The sequence below is a fragment of the Coregonus lavaretus genome (genome assembly GCF_964263955.1).
Source record: "Coregonus lavaretus genome assembly, chromosome: 31".
Taxonomy (NCBI): Eukaryota; Metazoa; Chordata; class Actinopteri; order Salmoniformes; family Salmonidae; genus Coregonus; species Coregonus lavaretus.
In genome coordinates this window covers 27,327,641-27,348,288 of record NC_140018.1, presented here as the reverse complement: position 1 = coordinate 27,348,288, position 20,648 = coordinate 27,327,641, and the positions used below count along the sequence as shown (strand labels likewise).

Here is a 20,648-nt window from a genome sequence, read left to right as displayed (position 1 = left end):
CGGAAGTTTACATATTAGCCAAATACATTTAAATTTCACAATTCCTGACATTTAATCCTAGTAATAATTTGCTGTCTTAGGTCAGTTAGGATCACCACTTTATTTTAAGAATGTGAAATGTCAGAAAAATAGTAGAGAGAATGATTTATTTCAGCTTTTATTTCTTTCATCACATTCCCAGTGGGTCAGAAGTTTACATACACTCAATTAGTATTTGGTAACTTGGGTCAAACGTTTCGGGTAGCCTTCCCCAAGCTTCCCACAATAAGTTGGGTGAATTTTGGCCCATTCCTCCTGACAGAGCTGGTGTAACTGAGTCAGGTTCGTAGGCCTCCTTGCTCGCACACGCTTTTTCAGTTCTGCCCACAAATGTTCTATAGGATTGAGGTCAGGGCTTTGTGATGGCCACTCCAATACCTTGACTTTGTTGTCCTTAAGCCATTTTGCAACAACTTTGGAAGTATGCTTGGGGTCATTGTCCATTTGGAAGACCCATTTGCGACCAAGCTTTAACTTCCTGACTGATGTCTTGAGATGTTGCTTCAATATATCCACATAATTTTCCTTCCACATGATGCCATCTATTTTGTTAAGTGCACCAGTCCCCCCTGCAGCAAAGCACCCCCACAGCATGATTCTGCCACCCCCGTGCTTCACGGTTGGGATGGTGTTCTTCGGCTCGCAAGCAGCCCCCTTTTTCCTCCAAACATAACGATGGTCATTATGGCCAAACAGTTCTATTTTTGTTTCATCAGACCAGAGGACATTTCTCCAAAAGGTAAGATCTTTGTCTCTATGTGCAGTTGCAAACCGTAGTCTTGCTTTTTTATGGCGGTTTTGGAGCAGTGGCTTCTTCTTTGCTGAGCCACCTTTCAGGTTATGTCGATATAGGACTCGTTTTACTGTGGATATAGATACTTTTGTACCTGTTTCCTCCAGCATATTCACAAGGTCCTTTGCTGTTGTTCTGAGATTGATTTGCACTTTTCGCACCAAAGTACATTCATCTCTAGGAGACAGAACGCGTCTCCTTCCTGAGCGGTATGATGGCTGCGTGGTCCCATTGTGTTTATACTTGCCTACTATTGTTTGTACAGATGAACGTGGTACCTTCAGGCGTTTGGAAATTGCTCCCAATAATGAAACAGACTTGTGGAGGTCTACCATTTCTTTCTGAAGTCTAGGCTGATTTCTTTTGATTTTCCCATGATGTCAAGCAAAGAGGCACTGAGTTTGAAGGTAGGCCTTGAAATACATCCTCCAGTTGACTCAAATGATGTCAATTAGCCTATCAGAAGCTTCTAAAGCCATGACATCATTTTCTGGAATTTTCAAAGCTGTTTAAAGGCACAGTCAACTTAATGTATGTAAACTTCTGACCCACTGGAAATGTGATACAGTGAATTTTAAGTGAAATAATCTGTCTGTAAACAATTGTTGGAAGAATTACTTGTGTCATGCACAAAGTAGATGTCCTAACCGACTTGCCAAAACTATAGTTTGTTAACAAGAAATTTATGGAGTGGTTGAAAAACGAGTTTGAATGACTCCAACCTAAGTGTATGTAAACCTCCGACTTCAACTGTAGTCCATAGTGGAAAAAGAGAGCTTGCCCAGGGTTGGAGGAGCAAGAGTCACAAGTCTGAGTCTGTTGACTGTGAAGCCAGAAATTGTCCTACCACAACAGCTACTGTAGACAACAACACACAGGAGGATTACATGCAGGCCAGCCCGTACAGCAGAACAAAGCAAAGCTTATCCCTGAGCTACCACACGGACAAGACGCAGCCTGTGCGATTTCCTCGCCTCAGTTATCACGACATAAATCAGGCATCCTCAGGCCTTGTAAACTGATGCTCTGAATACACTATATTGCACACACACTTTTGGGCTCCCACCTGACGTGGCGGCTCCTTGGGAGGTGACACATGTTGCAGGGTTAAAGGTCGCAGAGAGGGAAGGGGGCGGCCAGTGAAACAGTGGAGGAGAGCCGGGGGGAGAGGAACAACAGAGACTGGGCCAAGCCAGGCCAGGCTGTTTGACAGGAAATGGCTGTGGGGAAAGTCTGGGCCATATAGGTCCCTGGAGACCTAGCAGACATCCAGAACAAACGGTTGACTTTCAGCCCCACCATCCCTTTCTCCTGAGTCTAACTCTCCATAACAGTCAGCTATACTAGCAGAGAGGAGTAGAAGAATATATCATCTGTGTGGTTGGTTACTTACCAGATGGGCATCAAATGTTACTTTAGCTAGGCTATGGCCTCGGATGGATTAATACTCATGATCAAGTTCTCCACTGTGAAGTAATACTGGTGACGTGGGAGTGTGTCTGTTAGCTGTCTGTTTAGATAATGGGCAGAGACACTTCACTAAGGCATTCTATTCAGCCACAGCACCAGTCTGCTTTCCGCGAGTCGTCCTCTTGCCTCCTGACCGAGTGTGTAAGAGGGTTTAAGCTAGAATAATAACCCTAGACCACATAGTGTACACTGCAGAGAGAGAGAGGCACCAGTGATCCTGACAGTCCAGTCCTCTGGTCTAGGTCAGCCCACAGCTGGCTAGTAATAATGAGTCTATGGAGAGCCAGCTAGGACAAACATCACCACTGCATATGGTCAGGCTCAGTTATAGGAAGGCTCACTAGTTTAATATGCTGTTGTATTTCTGCTGGGCTGGGTGGGAATGAGAACTGACAGTGCACAGTGGTAAGAAGGTGTGCTGGTCAGCAGGCTAGCTGGCCAGGGTGTGAGATGGTGATTGTAACCCAAGACAGCCATGTAAAACCGGGGGTGACTGAAGGAATGAGGGATAGTGACATGTGGGAGCTGTACGTAATGTGGGTTGGGGGAGAAGAGCCAGTAGGGCTGAAACCAGTCGGGGCTCATCATAAAACCATTAAATAAGTCTGGACTTTAGCCCCGACTGGTTTCCTCTCCCATCTCGCATACTGAGGCTCAACCAGTTTGGCTAGTGCCTGGCCCCAGTGAGGTGTGTTTTATGGGGTGTATACCAAATGGCACCCTGTCCCAAAATAGTACACTACTTTTGACCAAAGCCCTATAAGCCCTGATCAAAAAGTAGTGCACTATATAGGGACTAGTGTGCCATTTGGGAAACAGTGTTGGTATGTGGTGGTAAAGGCAGGCAGGCTGTGTCTTGGCCTCGGCCCTGGGACCTGGCTGGGTACAGTCAGTGCAGTGTGTGGTCTCTGGTCTGGTCTCCAGACCGATTCCCTCTACTAACTCACCCCAGGATGTGGTCACAGATGAGCCTGCAATAGTCGCTGTGGGAGCTGGTGATCAGCAGGAGGACCTTCCCAGCACTCTTCATGCTCCTCAGCCAGGTCTTGACGGACTCTGAGCAGGGCTGCAGGTAACGGCCAGGGTCCCTCTTTACACTGGGGAAGTACCATCCTGCATCCTCTGAGGGACAGGCAAACAAAAAACCCTTACCTAACCATACTGCAGATGCACATACAATGACTTCACTTCACTTATACCATGGCATTGTTTAATACTCCTTTCTGATTGGATTGAAGGGCACTCTAGAGCGGGCATTATTTAAGCAATAATGCCATAGAAGCCGGTGTTTGGAGGATATATGGCACGGGTCTTGGGCCGGCAAACCGTGCCAATATATCCTCCAAACACTGGCTTCGAGGGCATTATCACGTTTATACAACGGGTTACCAACATATTCAAATAATGATTGACATACACTACTGGTCAAGGGTTTTTCATTAATTTTATTTTGACTTTTTCCACATTTTGTTACGTTACAGCCTTATTCTACAATTGATAAAATATTTTTTCCCCCTCATCAATCTACACACAATACCCCATAATGAAAAAGTGAAAACAGATTTTTTGATTTTTTTGCAAAAAATGAAAAACAATAATACCTGTTACGCACGCCTCTCGGAAGAGGGAACGCAACACCCTGCTACAACTCAACTCTCCGTGGTGTGAAAGAGGTATGGGACTGTAGGTGTGAGTAAGGATGACAAAAGGCAGAGAATACCGTTAACAGGGTATTTATTCCTTCGCATGGTAAGTTTGGGGAAAAGGGGCTGGACGGAACCAAAGCAAAGAAAGTAAATATCAAAGCCCCCTCTCATACCTTACCTGCCTACCCACTACTTACTTAACTAGCACCACCTGGTGCACTAACCAAAATACAAGTGATGGTCCGCCCAGGTCTTTCCTAGTGTGCATAGACAGTTAACTTCTACGGGTAATGTATGCCCGCGGGCCTCTTGCCTAAGCACTCCATAGGTGCCTTCCCCTTCCCCCCTTGGGAACAAATGAAACAAAAATAGCACAAACTGGTTCACAACAAAACCTGAGAAAAAAACTAACTCAGGACATTAAAGAAACTCTGAGCCACAAACTAACACAAAACATTACAATTGGTTCTCAGAGCAACAACAACACAGTACATACCAAACTCTTAGCATACAACCAACATGCTGTAACTCTCAGCAATTCTGGTTCCCCTTTTTCCTCCTTTTCTGAGCAACTGGGGCTTATATAGCTTCAGGAGGAGTTGGTAAATTGGAGACAGCTGCGTCCTGACGAGGGCGCGGTGTCAGCTCTCCAATCATCAATGTTTTTCAAATCAATCAGCTGCTTGTTGGGGAATTTCAGGAATCCATTTCCTGAAATACCTACATGAAAATACACAAACCACAACATAGAAACTGGGGAACGTAACAATACCTTATTTACATAAGTATTCAGACCCTTTGCTATGAGACTCGAAATTGAGCTCAGGTGCATCCTGTTTCCATTCATAATTCTTGAGATGTTTCTTCAACTTGATTGGAGTCCAACTGTGGTAAATTCAATTGATTGGACATGATTTGGAAAGGCACATAGCTGTCTATATAAGGTCCCACAGCTGACAGTGCATGTCAGAGCAAAAACCAAGCCATGAGGTCGAAGGAATTGTCCTTAGAGCTCCGAGACAGGATTGTGTCGAGGCACAGATCTGGGGAAGGGTACCAAACAATTTATGCAGCATTGAAGTGCCCCAAGAACACAGTGGCCTCCATCATTCTTAAATGGAAGAAGTTTGGTACCACCAAGACTGGAGATGGCTTCCCAGCCAAACTGAGCAATCGGGGGAGAAGGGCCTTGGTCAGGGAGGTGATCAAGAACCCGATGGTCACTCTGACAGAGCTCCAGAGTTCCTCTGTGGAGATGGGAGAACCTTCCAGAAGGACAACCATCTCTGCAGCACGCCACCAATCAGGCCATTATCGTAGTGGCCAGACGGAAGCCACTCCTAGGTAAAAGGCACATGACAGCCCGCTTGGAGTTTGTCAAAAGGTACCTAAAAGGACTCTCAGACCATGAGAAACAAGATTCTCTGGTCTGATGAAACCAAGATTGAACTCTTTGGCCTGAATGCCAAGCGTCATATCTGGAGGAAACCTGGCACCATTCCAACGGAGAGGCATGGTGGTGGCAGCATCATGCTGTGGGGATGTTTTTCAGCGGCAGGGACTGGGAGACTAGTCAGGTTCGAGGGAAAGATGAACAGAGCAAAGTACAGAAAGACCCTTGATGAAAACCTGCTCTAGAGCGCTCAGGACCTCAGACTGGGGTGAAGGATCACCTTCCAACATGACAACGACCCTAAGCACACAGCCAAGACAATGCAGAAGTGGCTTCGGGACAAGTCTCTGAATGTCCTTGAGTGGCCCAGCCACCCCGGACTTGAACCTGATCGAACATCTCTGGAGAGACCTGAAAATAGCTGTGTAGCGACGCTCCCCATTCAACCTGACAGAGCTGGAGAGGATCTGCAGAGAAGAATGCGGGAAACTCCCCAAATACAGGTGTGCCAAGCTTGTAGCTTCATACCAAGAAGACTCAAGGCAGTAATCGCTGTCAAAGGTGCTTCAACAAAGTACTGACTAAAGGGTCTGAATACTTATGTAAATTTGCATAATGCTTTGTCATTATGGGGTATTGTGTGTAGATTGATGAGGGAAAAAAACAATTCAGTCCACTTTAGAATAAGTCTTCCCAGGATAATGAGACACTGTCCTGAGACACTGACACTGACTGGTCTGATTGGAATGAAGGAAAGGACTAGCTCATGTAGAATGAAACACAGAATGGACAGGGGACAGGGGAAACTGATTCGTAAAAGGTACTAGGACTGTCTGGGACGCCCACTCCCTGAGCCATGTCACAGGAAGCAGCAGGAGGTTAGGGGAATGTGTGGGTCACGTCCCACCCCCACTGAGAGACAGCGGTACGGGCAACTTGCTCTTCAAAGACCCCCTGCTGCTTCCAAGATATTAGGCCAGAGCTAAATATGGTACACTGCTCTGATCTCAGTCAAAACATCCCACTTGCAACAAAAGCAATGAATACGTTATAATATGAAAAAGTTATTTAATACAGCACGGCAACACATGCTTTTCTACTACTTTTTCCTGAGAAGAGGAAACCATGGAACATATTGCATAGAAGTACCCTAACAGGAATGCATTTGATAGACACTCGTATTCACAGGAGACAAAGGCCAAATTGAAAATGAACATTGACACATTCGCAAGCTTATTAAAACAGGACATAGAGTTGAATTTGCCGTGGAGCGGAAGAACGCGCCCAATATGTGAGAAGTGGTGCTGCTTTTTTTCACGAGCAGGAGAAAAGAAGGCATAGGGAAACATCCTGGGTGCAGATGAGTGGCGTGTATTCATCAGGCTAGGGCAGGCCAGGAGTTTATCCTGGCACAGAGAGGAGAGGAGATGAGAGGAGCATCACGCATAGCATGGGAGTAGGGTGAAGTTGCCCCTGAACGCTGATCTTGGGTCAGTTTTGCATTTTCCCCGCTATGGTTAAGGTTAGGATGAGGGGAGGGGAAGCTGATCCTAGATCTGTACCTAGCCATATGCAATGTCAATGTGTAGGAGGTGAAATGCCAAAAAAAAAACAGTCTCACATCCACGTACTATGTTGGAGTTGTGTTTCCATATGCAACATGCATATACGGGTGAAACGCTAAAGGGCAGGCCTACATGTATTCAATCCTAGTGGGATCACCAATACTGTATCACAGTGCTATCGGTCACCAGTGTTGGTTTCCCTGTTACAGCTCCCACATGCCGTAAAGAAAATAAACATTTTGTCAAGCTCCACTCTGCACTGAAAATGACCCTCCTTTCCACAAAACAAACAGGACTTCCAGGCTGTGAAAGATTTGAGCATGCTGCCATCATGTGGTACAAAAGCAACATTGCATTAACCAAGAACAAGACTAACCCTACTAATGTACAAGTCCTCCGATATAGGTGGAGATTGATACCCGAGATCAGACACTCTGAATGTTTCAGATATGACAAAGCATGCATTGCACAGAAAAGCATATCTTTAGTAAAGCCAAAGTATCACAAATCAAATAAAAAGGAAAACAAATATACAACAGATTTGTATAATACCAACATGTTTCAAGCAGACCACCCTGTGCCCAAGAACACTAAGGTAACCTGCCTAAATGACTACAGACCCGTAACACTCACGTCTGTAGCCATGAAGTGCTTTGAAAGGCTGGTCATGGCTCACATCAACACCATTATCCCAGAAACCCTACAGTGCCTTGCAAAATGAGATGGCGCCGGAGAAGATGGCTGCCATTTTACAGTCCTCTAACCAATTGTACTATTATGTGTGTTTTTTCGCGTTATTTGTAATTTATTCTATACATAATGTTTCTGCCACCGTCTCTTATGACCAAAAATAGCTTCTGGATATCAGGACAGCGATTACTCACCTCGTATTGGACGAAGATTTTTCTTCAACGAGTCAGACACGAAGGATATTCTACAGACTCCCGACAAGGCCCAAATCCCCGTAATTCGCATGACAAAGGGGGCCTCGTGTAGCTCAGTTGGTAGAGCATGGCGCTTGCAACGCCAGGGTTGTGGGTTCGATTCCCACGGGGGGCCAGTATGAAAATGTAAACTACCTCTTCCATCAATCCTATTAGCCAATGTTCAATCTTTTGAAAACAAATTGGATGACTTAAGACTAAGGTTATCCTACCAACGGGACATTAAAAACTGTCATATCTTATGTTTCACCGAGTCGTGGCTGAACGACGACAGCTAGCGGGCTATACGCTTCACCGGCATGATAGAACGTCTGACTCCGGTAAGACAAGGGGTGGCGGTCTGTGTATATTTGTAAACAACAGCTGGTGCACAAAATCTAATATGAAGGAAGTCTCAAGGTTTTGCTCACCTGAGGTAGAGTATCTCATGATAAACTGTAGACCACACTATTTACCAAGAGAGTTTTCATCTATATTTTTTGTAGCTGTCTATCTACCACCACAAACCGATTTTGGCACTAAGATTGCACTCAATGAGCTGTATAAGGCCATAAGCAAACAGGAAAACGCTCATCCAGAGGCAGCTCTCCTAGTGGCTGGGGACTTTAATGCAGGGAAACATACATCCGTTCTACCTAATTTCTACCAGACCACCTTTACTCCACACACAGATACGCATACAAAGCTCTCCCTCGCCCTCCATTTGGAAAATCTGACCATAACTCTATCCTCCTGATTCCTGCTTATAAGCTAAAACTAAAGCAGGAAGCACCAGTGACTCAGTCAATAAAAAAGCGGTCAGATGACGCAGATGCTAAGCTACAGGACTGTTTTGCTAACACAGACTGGAATATGTTCCGGGATTCTTCAGATAGCATTGAGGAGTACACCACATCAGTCACTGGCTTCATCAATAAGTGCATCGATGACGTCGTCCCCACAGTGACCGTACATACATACCCCGGCCAGAAGCCATGGATTACAGGCAACATCCGCACTGAGCTAAAGGGTAAAGCTCCCACTTTCAAGGAGCGGGACTCTAACCCGGAAGCTTATAAGAAATCCCGCTATGCCCTCCGACGAACCATCAAAGAAGCAAAGAGTCAATACAGGACTAAGATTGAATCGTACTACACCGGCTCTGACGCTCGTCGAATGTGGCAGGGCTTGAAAACTATTACAGACTACAAAGGGAAGCACAGCCGCGAACTGTCCAGTGACACAAGCCTACCAGACGAGCTAAATCACTTCTATGCTCGCTTCGAGGCAAGCAACACTGAAGCATGCATGAGAGCACCAGCTGTTCCGGATGACTATGTGATCACGCTCTCCGTAGCCGATGTGAGTAAGACTTTTAAGCAGGTCAACATTCACAAGGCCGCAGGGCCAGACGAATTACCAGGACGTGTACTCCGAGCATATGCTGACCAACTGGCAAGTGTCTTCACTGACATTTTCAACATGTCCCTGACTGAGTCTGTAATACCAACATGGTGTTGATGCACTTACATCAATACCATTATCCCAGAAACCCTAGACCCACTCCAATTTGCATACCGCCCCAACAGATCCACAGATGACGCAATCTCTATTGCACTCCACACCGCCCTTTCCCATCTGGACAAGAGGAACACCTACGTGAGAATGCTATTCATTGACTACAGCTCAGCGTTCAACACCATAGTGCCCTCAAAGCTCATCACTAAGTTAAGGACCCTTGGACTAAACACCTCCCTCTTCAACTGGATCCTGGACTTCCTGACGGACCACCCCCAGGTGGTAAGGGTAGGTAACAACACCTCTGCCGCGCTGATCCTCAACACGGGGGCCCCTCAGGGGTGTGTGCTCAGTCCCCGCCTGTACTCCCTGTTCACCCATGACTGCATGGCCAGGCACGACTCCAACACCATCATCAAGTTTGCCGACGACACAACAGTGGTAGTCCTGATCACCGACAACGATGAGAGCCTTTAGGGAGGAGGTCCGAGACCTGGCCATGTGGTGCCAGGATAACAACCTCTCCCTCAACGTGATCAAGACAAAGGAGATTATTGTGGACTACAAGAAAAGGAGGACCGAGTACGCCCCCATTCATGACGGCATGACGGCACTGTAGTGGAGCAGGTTGAGCGTGTCCACATCACCAACAAACTATCATGGTCCAAACACACCAAGACAGTCGTGAAGAGGGCACGACAAAGCCTATTCCCCCTCAGGAGTCTGAAAACATTTGGCATGGGTCCTCAGATCCTCAAAAAGTTCTACATCACTGCATGGTATGGCAAGTGCTCGGCCTCCGACCTTAAGGCACTACAGTGGGTACGGCCCAGTACATCACTGGGGCCAAGCTTCCTGCCATCCAGGATCTCTATACCAGGCGGTGTCAGAGGAAGGCCCTAAAAATTGTAAAAGACTTCAGCCACCCTAGTCATAGACTGTTCTCTCTGCTACCGCACGGCAAGCGGTACCGGAGCGCCAAGTCTAGGTCCAAAAGGCTTCTTAACAGCTTCTACCCCCAAGCCATAAGATTCCTGAACAGCTAATCAAATGTCTACCCGGACTATTTCCATTGTCCCCCTTCCCCCACCCACCCCCTCTTTTACGCTGCTGCTACTCTCTGTTTATTATCTATGCATAGTCACTTTACCTCTACCTACATGTACATATTACATCAATTACCTCGACTAACCTGTGCCCCCGCACATGGACTCTGTACCGGTACCCCCTGTATATAGCCTCGCTACTGTTATTTTACTGCTGCTCTTTAATTATTTGTTTTTTACTTAACACTTATTTTTCTTAAAACTGCATTGTTGGTTAAGGGCTTGTAAGTAAGCATTTCACTGTAAGGTCTACACCTGTTGTATTCGGCGCATGTGACAAATACAATTTGATTTGATTTTTAGTGGAAGCTTTATTTATAATGTTAAACGTTTTGTAAAGCTAAATCTAACATTCTAACAGCAGAGGGCAGCATTGGATGACAAAACAAACAGACACAGAACAGCACAAATCACTCTCACAACCAACTCCTCAGTGTCGCATTAAAATATGTCCTATGAAAGATTACACAAATGATATCAACACTGGGCCAAACGGATTAATGTTATTTCCTCCCTGTTAAATTCCAGTAGTTTTATGAAATTATGAAAAAAAGGTGTTCGGATCATTTCACAAACATCTGGCTGTGATCTCCAGCCCTGTCGTTTCCTCCAGTGTTTTTCTCACACTCCATTTCATCTCCAAGTAAACAGAACAGGCCGGCCTGGCCAGCGTACAAAGTGGCTGCCTGGCCTACCTGACAACATCTGCTGGGGGGACCCTGCAGGACGCAGGACCCTACTCTCCCTCTGGAATGTCACCCTGCTACAGTTAGACACCCAGGTTACGTCCCAAATAAGACCCTATTTCCTAAGTAAGGCACTACTTTTGACCAGGGCCCATATGTCTCTAGTCAAAAGTAGTGCAATATATAGGGCATAGGTTGCCATTTGGGACAGAGGTCAAACACTCAGGCTATGTAGGCTATGCATTGTTCCTACTGTATTCAATGCATAACACGTTTACAGCTCAGATATGGATCTTCAAACAGTCAGCCCAATAAGTACTTTAGGGGCATAGTGGTATGGTGGCGCATTGAGAAGAGGACCCTTTGATCTATCTATCTGTGTGTGTGTTTACGTGGCTTTAAAAGTGAATATGTGGGGAACGCTCCCTCCCATCCTTCTGAAGCCTGGGGCTGTGCACAGTAACAATAAGAGGGGGGGGGCTGACTGGAGCCCTGCCCAGCATCTGCGAGGCCAGTACCGCGTCCAACAGACCAGCTCTCTCTCTCACACACATCAAAGACTGACGACAGAATGAACAAATCAACAGTTACAGTGCAAATTAGGGCAATGCTCAGCAACTCACAAACAGCTGCACCACAAGTGAAGGGGAAAGAGCTCGATTCACACAAGCATTTTCCTTATCATCTACAGAATCAACAAGGAAGATATAGGTTATCAAAACGAAGATACACTCTGTGCATTTATGTAGTCCTAATTGAAGTTAATAGATGACAACTATATGACCATGTATAAATAATTTAGAGGAAAGCTATAATCTAGGCTAAAATGGGGATATTTTTTGCTGCAACTGCCACCAGCGGCAGAGCATTGGCCATTTTTAGAAGACTGACCACAAATTGCTGCATCGTGTCCCCTATGACGCATTTCTCTATCTCTTTGAGGCCAGCGAAAAGACAAGGAGAATCTTAATTTGTGACCCATGGTAACAATAATGGCATGGTTCAAGAAAGCCTAAGTCAGACTCTTATTTGATGAGTTTTTCCTACTGAGTCTACTGTAGCGAATGGACACAAACATTTTGTAAGACGGTTCAACATATATCCGTGTCTTCAGGATTGGGTGCCGTCTGTCATCAGTTGCCAGTATCCTTTAGTGTCTGAGTTTAAAAAGATGATACTAAGCGGTGATTTGCATGTGATTAAGCCACCCTGGCACCTGATACCACAGACATTATGAAGGCCAGTCCTGCCACAGAGATAAAATCCCCAGTGAACTGTGTCGCTAGGGATGAAAAGCACCTTTCAAAAGGACCCCAGCTCACCAAGTCTCTCGTGATGATATATTGATACAGTGGGGGAGAACAAGTATTTGATACACTGCCGATTTTGCAGGTTTTCCTACTTACAAAGCATGTAGAGGTCTCTAATTTGTATCATAGGTACACTTCAAATGTGAGCGATGGAATCTAAAACAAAAATCCAGAAAATCACATTGTATGATTTTTAACTAATTAATTTGCATTTTATTGCATGACATAAGTATTTGATACATCAGAAAAGCAGAACTTAATATTTGGTACAGAAACCTTTGTTTGCAATTACAGAGATCATACGTTTCCTGTGGGTCTTGACCAGGTTTGCACACACTGCAGCAGGGATTTTGGCCCACTCCTCCATACAGACCTTCTCCAGATCCTTCAGGTTTCGGGGCTGTCGCTGGGCAATACAGACTTTCAGCTCCCTCCAAAGATGTTCTATTGGGTTCAGGTCTGGAGACTGGCTAGGCCACTCCAGGACCTTGAGATGCTTCTTACGGAGCCACTCCTTAGTTGCCCTGGCTGTGTGTTTCGGGTCGTTGTCATGCTGGAAGACCCAGCCACGACCCATCTTCAATGCTCTTACTGAGGGAAGGAGGTTGTTGGCCAAGATCTCGCGATACATGGCCCCATCCATCCTCCCCTCAATACGGTGCAGTCGTCCTGTCCCCTTTGCAGAAAAGCATCCCCAAAGAATGATGTTTCCACCTCCATGCTTCACGGTTGGGATGGTGTTCTTGGGGTTGTACTCATCCTTCTTCTTCCTCCAAACACGGCGAGTGGAGTTTAGACCAAAAAGCTATATTTTTGTCTCATCAGACCACATGACCTTCACCCATTCCTCCTCTGGATCATCCAGATGGTCTTGGCAAACTTCAGACGGGCCTGGACATGCGCTGGCTTGAGCAGGGGGACCTTGTGTGCACTGCAGGATTTTAATCCATGACGGCGTAGTGTGTTACTAATGGTTTTCTTTGAGACTGTGGTCCCAGCTCTCTTCAGGTCATTGACCAGGTCCTGCCGTGTAGTTCTGGGCTGATCCCTCACCTTCCTCATGATCATTGATGCCCCACGAGGTGAGATCTTGCATGGAGCCCCAGACCGAGGGTGATTGACCGTCATCTTGAACTTCTTCCATTTTCTAATAATTGCGCCAACAGTTGTTGCCTTCTCACCAAGCTGCTTGCCTATTGTCCTGTAGCCCATCCCAGCCTTGTGCAGGTCTACAATTTTATCCCTGATGTCCTTACACAGCTCTCTGGTCTTGGCCATTGTGTAGAGGTTGGAGTCTGTTTGATTGAGTGTGTGGACAGGTGTCTTTTATACAGGTAACGAGTTCAAACAGGTGCAGTTAATACAGGTAATGAGTGGAGAACAGGAGGGCTTCTTCAAGAAAAACTAACAGGTCTGTGAGAGACGGAATTCTTACTGGTTGGTAGGTGATCAAATACTTATGTCATACAATAAAATGCAAATTAATTACTTAAAAATCATACAATGTGATTTTCTGGATTTTTGTTTTAGATTCCGTCTCTCACAGTTGAAGTGTACCTATGATAAAAATAACAGACCTCTACATGCTTTGTAAGTAGAAAAACCTGCAAAATCGGCAGTGTATCAAATACTTGTTCTCCCCAATGTATATACTGAAAAATATATATAAAACGCAACATGTAAAGTGTTGGTCCCATGTTTCATGAGCTAAAATAAATATCCCTGTTAGTGAGCATTTATCCTTTGCCAAGATAATCCATCCACCTGACAGGTGTGGCATATCAAGAAGATGATTAAACAGCATGATCATTACACAGGTGCACCTTGCACTGGGGACAATAAAAGGCCACTCAAATGTGCAATTTTGTCACACAACACAATGCCACAGATGTCTAAAGTTTTGAGGGAGCGTGCAATTGGCATGCAGACTTCAGGAATGTCCACCAGAGCTGTTGCCAGATAATTGAATATTCATTTCTCTACCATAAGCCACCTCCAACGTCATTTTAGAGAATTTGGCAGTACGTCCAACTGGCCTCATAACTCAAATCAAATCAAATTTTATTGGCCACATGCGCCGAATACAACAGGAGCAGACATTACAGTGAAATGCTTACTTACAGCCCTTAACCAACAGTGCATTTATTTTTAATAAAAAAGTAAAATAAAACAACAACAAAAAAGTGTTTAGAAAAAAAGAGCAGAAGTAAAATAAAATAACAGCAGGGAGGCTATATATACAGGGGGGTACCGGTGCAGAGTCAATGTGCGGGGGCACCGGCTAGTTGAGGTAGTTGAAGTAATATGTACACGTGGGTAGAGTTAAAGTGACTATGCATAAATAATTAACAGAGTAGCAGCAGCGTAAAAAGATGGGGTGGGGGGGGGCAGTGCAAATAGTCCAGGTAGCCATGATTAGCTGTTCAGGAGTCTTATGGCTTGGGGGTAGAAGCTGTTGAGAAGTCTTTTGGACCTAGACTTGGCACTCCGGTACCGCTTGCCGTGCGGTAGCAGAGAGAACAGTCTATGACTAGGGTGGCTGGAGTCTTTGACAATTTTGAGGGCCTTCCTCTGACACCGCCTGGTATAGAGGTCCTGGATGGCAGGAAGCTTGGCCCCAGTGATGTACTGGGCCGTACGCACTACCCTCTGTAGTGCCTTGCGGTCGGAGGCCAAGCAGTTGCCATACCAGGCGGTGATGCAACCAGTCAGGATGCTCTCGATGGTGCAGCTGTAGAATTTTTTGAGGATCTGAGGACCCATGCCGAATCTTTTCAGTCTCCTGAGGGGGAATAGACTTTGTCGTTCCCTCTTCACGACTGTCTTGGTGTGTTTGGACCATGATAGTTTGTTGGTGATGTGGACACCAAGGAACTTGAAGCTCTCAACCTGTTCCACTACAGCCCCGTCGATGAGAATGGGGGCGTGCTCAGTCCTCTTTTTTATCCTGTAGTCCACAATCATCTCCTTTGTCTTGGTCACATTGAGGGAGAGGTTGTTATCCTGGCACCACACGGCCAGGTCTCTGACCTCCTCCCTATAGGCTGTCTCATCGTTGTCGGTGATCAGGCCTACCACTGTTGTGTCGTCGGCAAACCTTTAATGATGGTGTTGGAGTCGTGCCTGGCCATGCAGTCATGGGTGAACAGGGAGTACAGGAGGAGACTGAGCACGCACTCCTGAGGGGCCCCCGTGTTGAGGATCAGTGTGGCAGATGTGTTGTTACCTACCCTTACCACCTGGGGGCGGCCCGTCAGGAAGTCCAGGATCCAGTTGCAGAGGGAGGTGTTTAGTCCCAGGATCCTTAGCTTAGTGATGAGCTTTGAGGGCACTATGGTGTTGAATGCTGAGCTGTAGTCAATGAATAGCATTCTCACGTAGGTGTTCCTCTTGTCCAGGTGGGAAAGGGCAGTGTGGAGAGCAATAGAGATTGCATCATCTGTGGATCTGTTGGGGCGGTATGCAAATTGGAGTGGGTCTAGGGTTTCTGGGATAATGGTGTTGATGTGAGCCATGACCAGCCTTTCAAAGCACTTCATGGCTACAGACGTCAGTGCTACGGGTCGGTAGTCATTTAGGCAGGTTATCTTAGTATCCTTGGGCACAGGGACTATGGTGGTCTGCTTGAAACATGTTGGTATTGCAGACTCAGTCAGGGACATGTTGAAAATGTCAGTGAAGACACTTGCCAGTTTGTCAGCACATGCTCGGAGTACACGTCCTGGTAATCCATCTGGCCCTGCGGCCTTGTGAATGTTGACCTGCTTAAAAGTCTTACTCACATCAGCTATGGAAAGCGTGATCACATAGTCATCCGGAACAGCTGGTGCTCTCATGCATGCTTCAGTTTTGCTTGCCTCGAAGTGAGAAGTGGTTTAGCTCGTCTGGTAGGCTTGTGTCACTGGGAAGCTCGCGGCTGTGCTTCCCTTTGTAGTCTGTAATAGTTTTCAAGCCCTGCCACATCCGACGAGCGTCAGAGCCAGTGTAGTACGATTCAATCTTAGTCCTTTATTGTCTCTTTGCCTATTTGATGGTTCGTCGGAGGGCATAGCGGGATTTCTTATAAGCTTCTTGAAAACGGCAGCTCTACCCTTTAGCTCAGTGCGGATGTTTCCTGTAATCCATGGCTTCTGGTTGGGGTATGTACGTATGGTCACTGTGGGGACGACATCATCGATGCACTTATTGATGAAGCCAGTGACTGATGTGGTGTACTCCTCAATGCTATCTGAAGAATCCCGGAACATGTTCCAGTCTGTGCTAGCAAAACAGTCCTGTAGCTTAGCATCTGCGTCATCTGACCACTTTTTTATTAACCGAGTCACTGGTGCTTCCTGCTTTAGTTTTTGCTTATAAACAGGAATCAGGAGGATAGAGTTATGGTCAGATTTGCCAAATGGAGGGCGAGGGAGAGCTTTGTATGCGTCTCTGTGTGTGGAGTAAAGGTGGTCTAGAGTTTTTTTTCCTCTGGTTGCACATTTAACAGTTTCCCTGCATTAAAGTCCCCGGCCACTAGGAGAGCTGCCTCTGGATGAGCGTTTTCCTGTTGACTTATGGCCTTATACAGCTCATTCAGTGCAATCTTAATGCCAGCATTGATTTGTGGTGGTAAATAGACAGCTATGAAAAATATAGATGAAAACTCTCTTGGTAAATAGTGTGGTCTAAAGCTTATCATAAGATACTCTACCTCAGGCGAGCAAAACCTCGAGACTTCCTTAGTATTTGATTTTGTGCACCAGCTGTTGTTTACAAATATACACAGACCGCCACCCCTTGTCTTACCGGAGTCAGCCGTTCTATCCTGCCGATGTAGCGTATAGCCCGCTAGCTGTATGTTATCCATGTCGTCGTTCAGCCACAACTCGGTGAAACATAAGATATTACAGTTTTTAATGTCCCGTTGGTAGGATAACCGTAATCTTAGGTCATCCAATTTATTTTCCAATGATTGAAGATTGGCTAATAGGATTGATGGGAGCGGCAGTTTACTCGCTCGCCGTTGGATCCTTACAAGGCACCCCGACCTACGTCCACGATATCTCTGTCTCTTCCTCATGCGAATGACGGGGATTTGGGCCTTGTCGGGTGTCTGTAGGATATCCTTCGCGGCCGCCTCGTTGAAGAAAAATTATTCGTCCAATACGAGGTGAGTAATCGCTGTCCTGATATCCAGAAGCTCTTTTTGGTTATAAGAGACGATGGCAGAAACATTATGTACAAAATAAATTACAAATAACGCGGAAAAACACACATAATAGTACAATTGGTTAGAGGGCTGTAAAACGGCAGCCATCTTCTCCGGCGCCATTCTAACTGCAGACCACGTGTAGCCACACCAGCCCAGGACCGCCACATCCGGCTTCTTCACCAGCGGGATTGTCTGAGACCAGCCACCCAGACAGCTGATGAAACTGTGGGTTTGCACAACTGAAGAATTTCTGCACAAACTGTCAGAAACAGTCTCAGGGAAGCTCATCTGCATGCTCGTCATCCTCACCAGGGTCTTGACCTGACTGCAGTTTGGCGTCGTAACCGACTTCAGTGGGCAAATGCTCTTCACTGCTGAATCCCGGTTTCAACTGTACCGGGCAGATGGCAGACAGCATGTATGGTGTTGTGTGGGCGAGTGGTTTGCTGATGTCAATGTTGAGAACAGAGTGCCCCATTGTGGCTGTGGGGCTATGGTATGGGCAGGCATAACCTATGGACAACGAACACAATTGCATTTTATCGATGGCTATTTGAATGCACAGAGATACCGTGAAGAGATCCTGAGGCCCATTGTCGTGCCATTCATCACCGCCATCACCTCATGTTTCAGCATGATAATACTCGGCCCATGTCGCGAGGATCTGTACACAATTCCAGGAAGCTGAAAATGTCACAGTTTTTCCATGGCCTGCATACTCACCAGACATGTCACCCATTGAGCATGTTTGGGATGCTCTGGACCGACGTGTACGACAGCGTGTTCCAGTTCCCGCCAATATCCAGCAACTTCGCACAGCCATTGAAGAGGAGTGGGACAACATTCCACAGGCCACAATCAACAGCATGATCAACTCTATGCGAAGGAGATGTGACGCGCTGCATGAGGCAAATGGTGGTCACACCAGATACTGACTGGTTTTCTGACCAACTCCCCTACTTTTTAAGGTATCTGTGACTAACATATGCATAAATGTATTCCCATAGATTAGGGCCTAATGAATTTATTTCAATTGACTGATTTCCTTACAGTGAGGGGAAAAAGTATTTGATCCCCTGCTGATTTTGTACGTTTGCCCACTGACAAAGAAATGATCAGTCTATAATTTTAATGGTAGGTTTATTTGAACAGTGAGAGACAGAATAACAACAAAAAATTCCAGAAAAACGCATGTCAAAAATGTTATAAATTGATTTACATTTTAATGAGGGAAATAAGTATTTGACCCCCTCTCAATCAGAAAGATTTCTGGCTCCCAGGTGTCTTTTATACAGGTAACGAGCTGAGATTAGGAGCACACTCTTAATGGAGTGCCCCTAATCTCAGCTTGTTACCTGTATAAAAGACACCTGTCCACAGAAGCAATCAATCAATCAGATTCCAAACTCTCCACCATGGCCAAGACCAAACAGCTCTCCAAGGATGTCAGGGACAAGATTGTAGACCTACACAAGGCTGGAATGGGCTACAAGACCATCGCCAAGCAGCTTGGTGAGAAGGTGACAACAGTTGGTGCGATTATTCGCAAATGGAAGAAACACAAAATAACTGTCAATCTCCCTCGGCCTGGGGCTCCATGCAAGATCTCACCTCGTGGAGTTGCAATGATCATGAGAACGGTGAGGAATCAGCCCAGAACTACACGGGAGGATCTTGTCAATGATCTCAAGGCAGCTGGGACCATAGTCACCAAGAAAACAATTGGTAACACACTACGCCGTGAAGGACTGAAATCCTGCAGCGCCCGTAAGGTCCCCCTGCTCAAGAAAGCATATATACAGGGTCGTCTGAAGTTTGCCAATGAACATCTGAATGATTCAGAGGAGAACTGGGTGAAAGTGTTGTGGTCAGATGAGACCAAAATCCAGCTCTTTGGCATCAACTCAACTCGCCGTGTTTGGAGGAGGAGGAATGCTGCCTATGACCCCAAGAACACCATCCCCTCCATCAAACATGGAGGTGGAAACATTATGCTTTGGGGGTGTTTTTCAGCTAAGGCGTCAGGACAACTTCACCGCATCAAAGGTCTGCATGGTACCTTGGTCCTCTGTAGCTCAATTGGTAGAGCATGGCGCTTGTAACGGCAGGGTAGTGGGTTCGATCCCCGGGACCACCCATACGTAAAAATGCATGCACGCATGACTGTAAGTCGCTTTGGATAAAAGCGTCTGCTAAATGGCATATTATATTATATATTATATTATATAAAGGGACGATGGACGGGGCCATGTACCGTCAAATCTTGGGTGAGAACCTCCTTCCCTCAGCCAGGGCATTGAAAATGGGTCGTGGATGGGTATTCCAGCATGACAATGACCCAAAACACATGGCCAAGGCAACAAAGGAGTGGCTCAAGAAGAAGCACATTAAGGTCCTGGAGTGGCCTAGCCAGTCTCCAGACCTTAATCCCATAGAAAGAGGGAGCTGAAGGTTCGAGTTGTCAAACGTCAGGCTCGAAACCTTAATGACTTGGAGAAGATCTGCAAAGAGGAGTGAGACAAAATCCCTCCTGAGATGTGTGCAAACCTGGTGGCCAACTACAAGAAACGTCTGACCTCTGTGATTGCCAACAACGGTTTTGCCACCAAGTACTAAGTCATGTTTTGCAGAGGGGTCAAATACTTATTTCCCTCATTAAAATGCAAATCAATTTATAACATTTTTGACATGCGTTTTTCTGGATTTTTTAATTTATTCTGTCTCTCACTGTTCAAATAAACCTACCATTAAAATTATAGACTGATCCTGTCTTTGTCAGTGGGCAAACGTACAAAATCAGCAGGGGATCAAATACTTTTTTCCCTCACTGTATATGAACTGTAACTCTGTAAAATATCTTTTGTTCAGTGTATTTAAAAAAAAAAAAGAGACAGAAAAGTCATACACAAAGAAAAATGGATGGCAATTCAGATGAATGGACAGTGGTTTTGGGACACCAATGTGCAGTTAGCTTGGGGAAACTGATGCCAGTTGCATAGTCACTCTCC

The 20,648-nt window shown here is 45.9% G+C and overlaps 1 protein-coding gene across 1 annotated transcript in view; it reads right to left on the bottom strand.

The window, feature by feature from the left end:
• The window catches only part of LOC311106625 (5'-nucleotidase domain-containing protein 1-like), a 64,738-nt gene that overhangs the window by 15,375 nt on the left and 28,715 nt on the right, over positions 1-20,648 (bottom strand). The window contains exon 7 of the mRNA XM_084149011.1: positions 3,250-3,424. Within this exon, the coding sequence (XP_084005137.1) occupies positions 3,250-3,424 (175 nt within the window). The remainder of the gene's footprint in view (positions 1-3,249; positions 3,425-20,648) is intronic.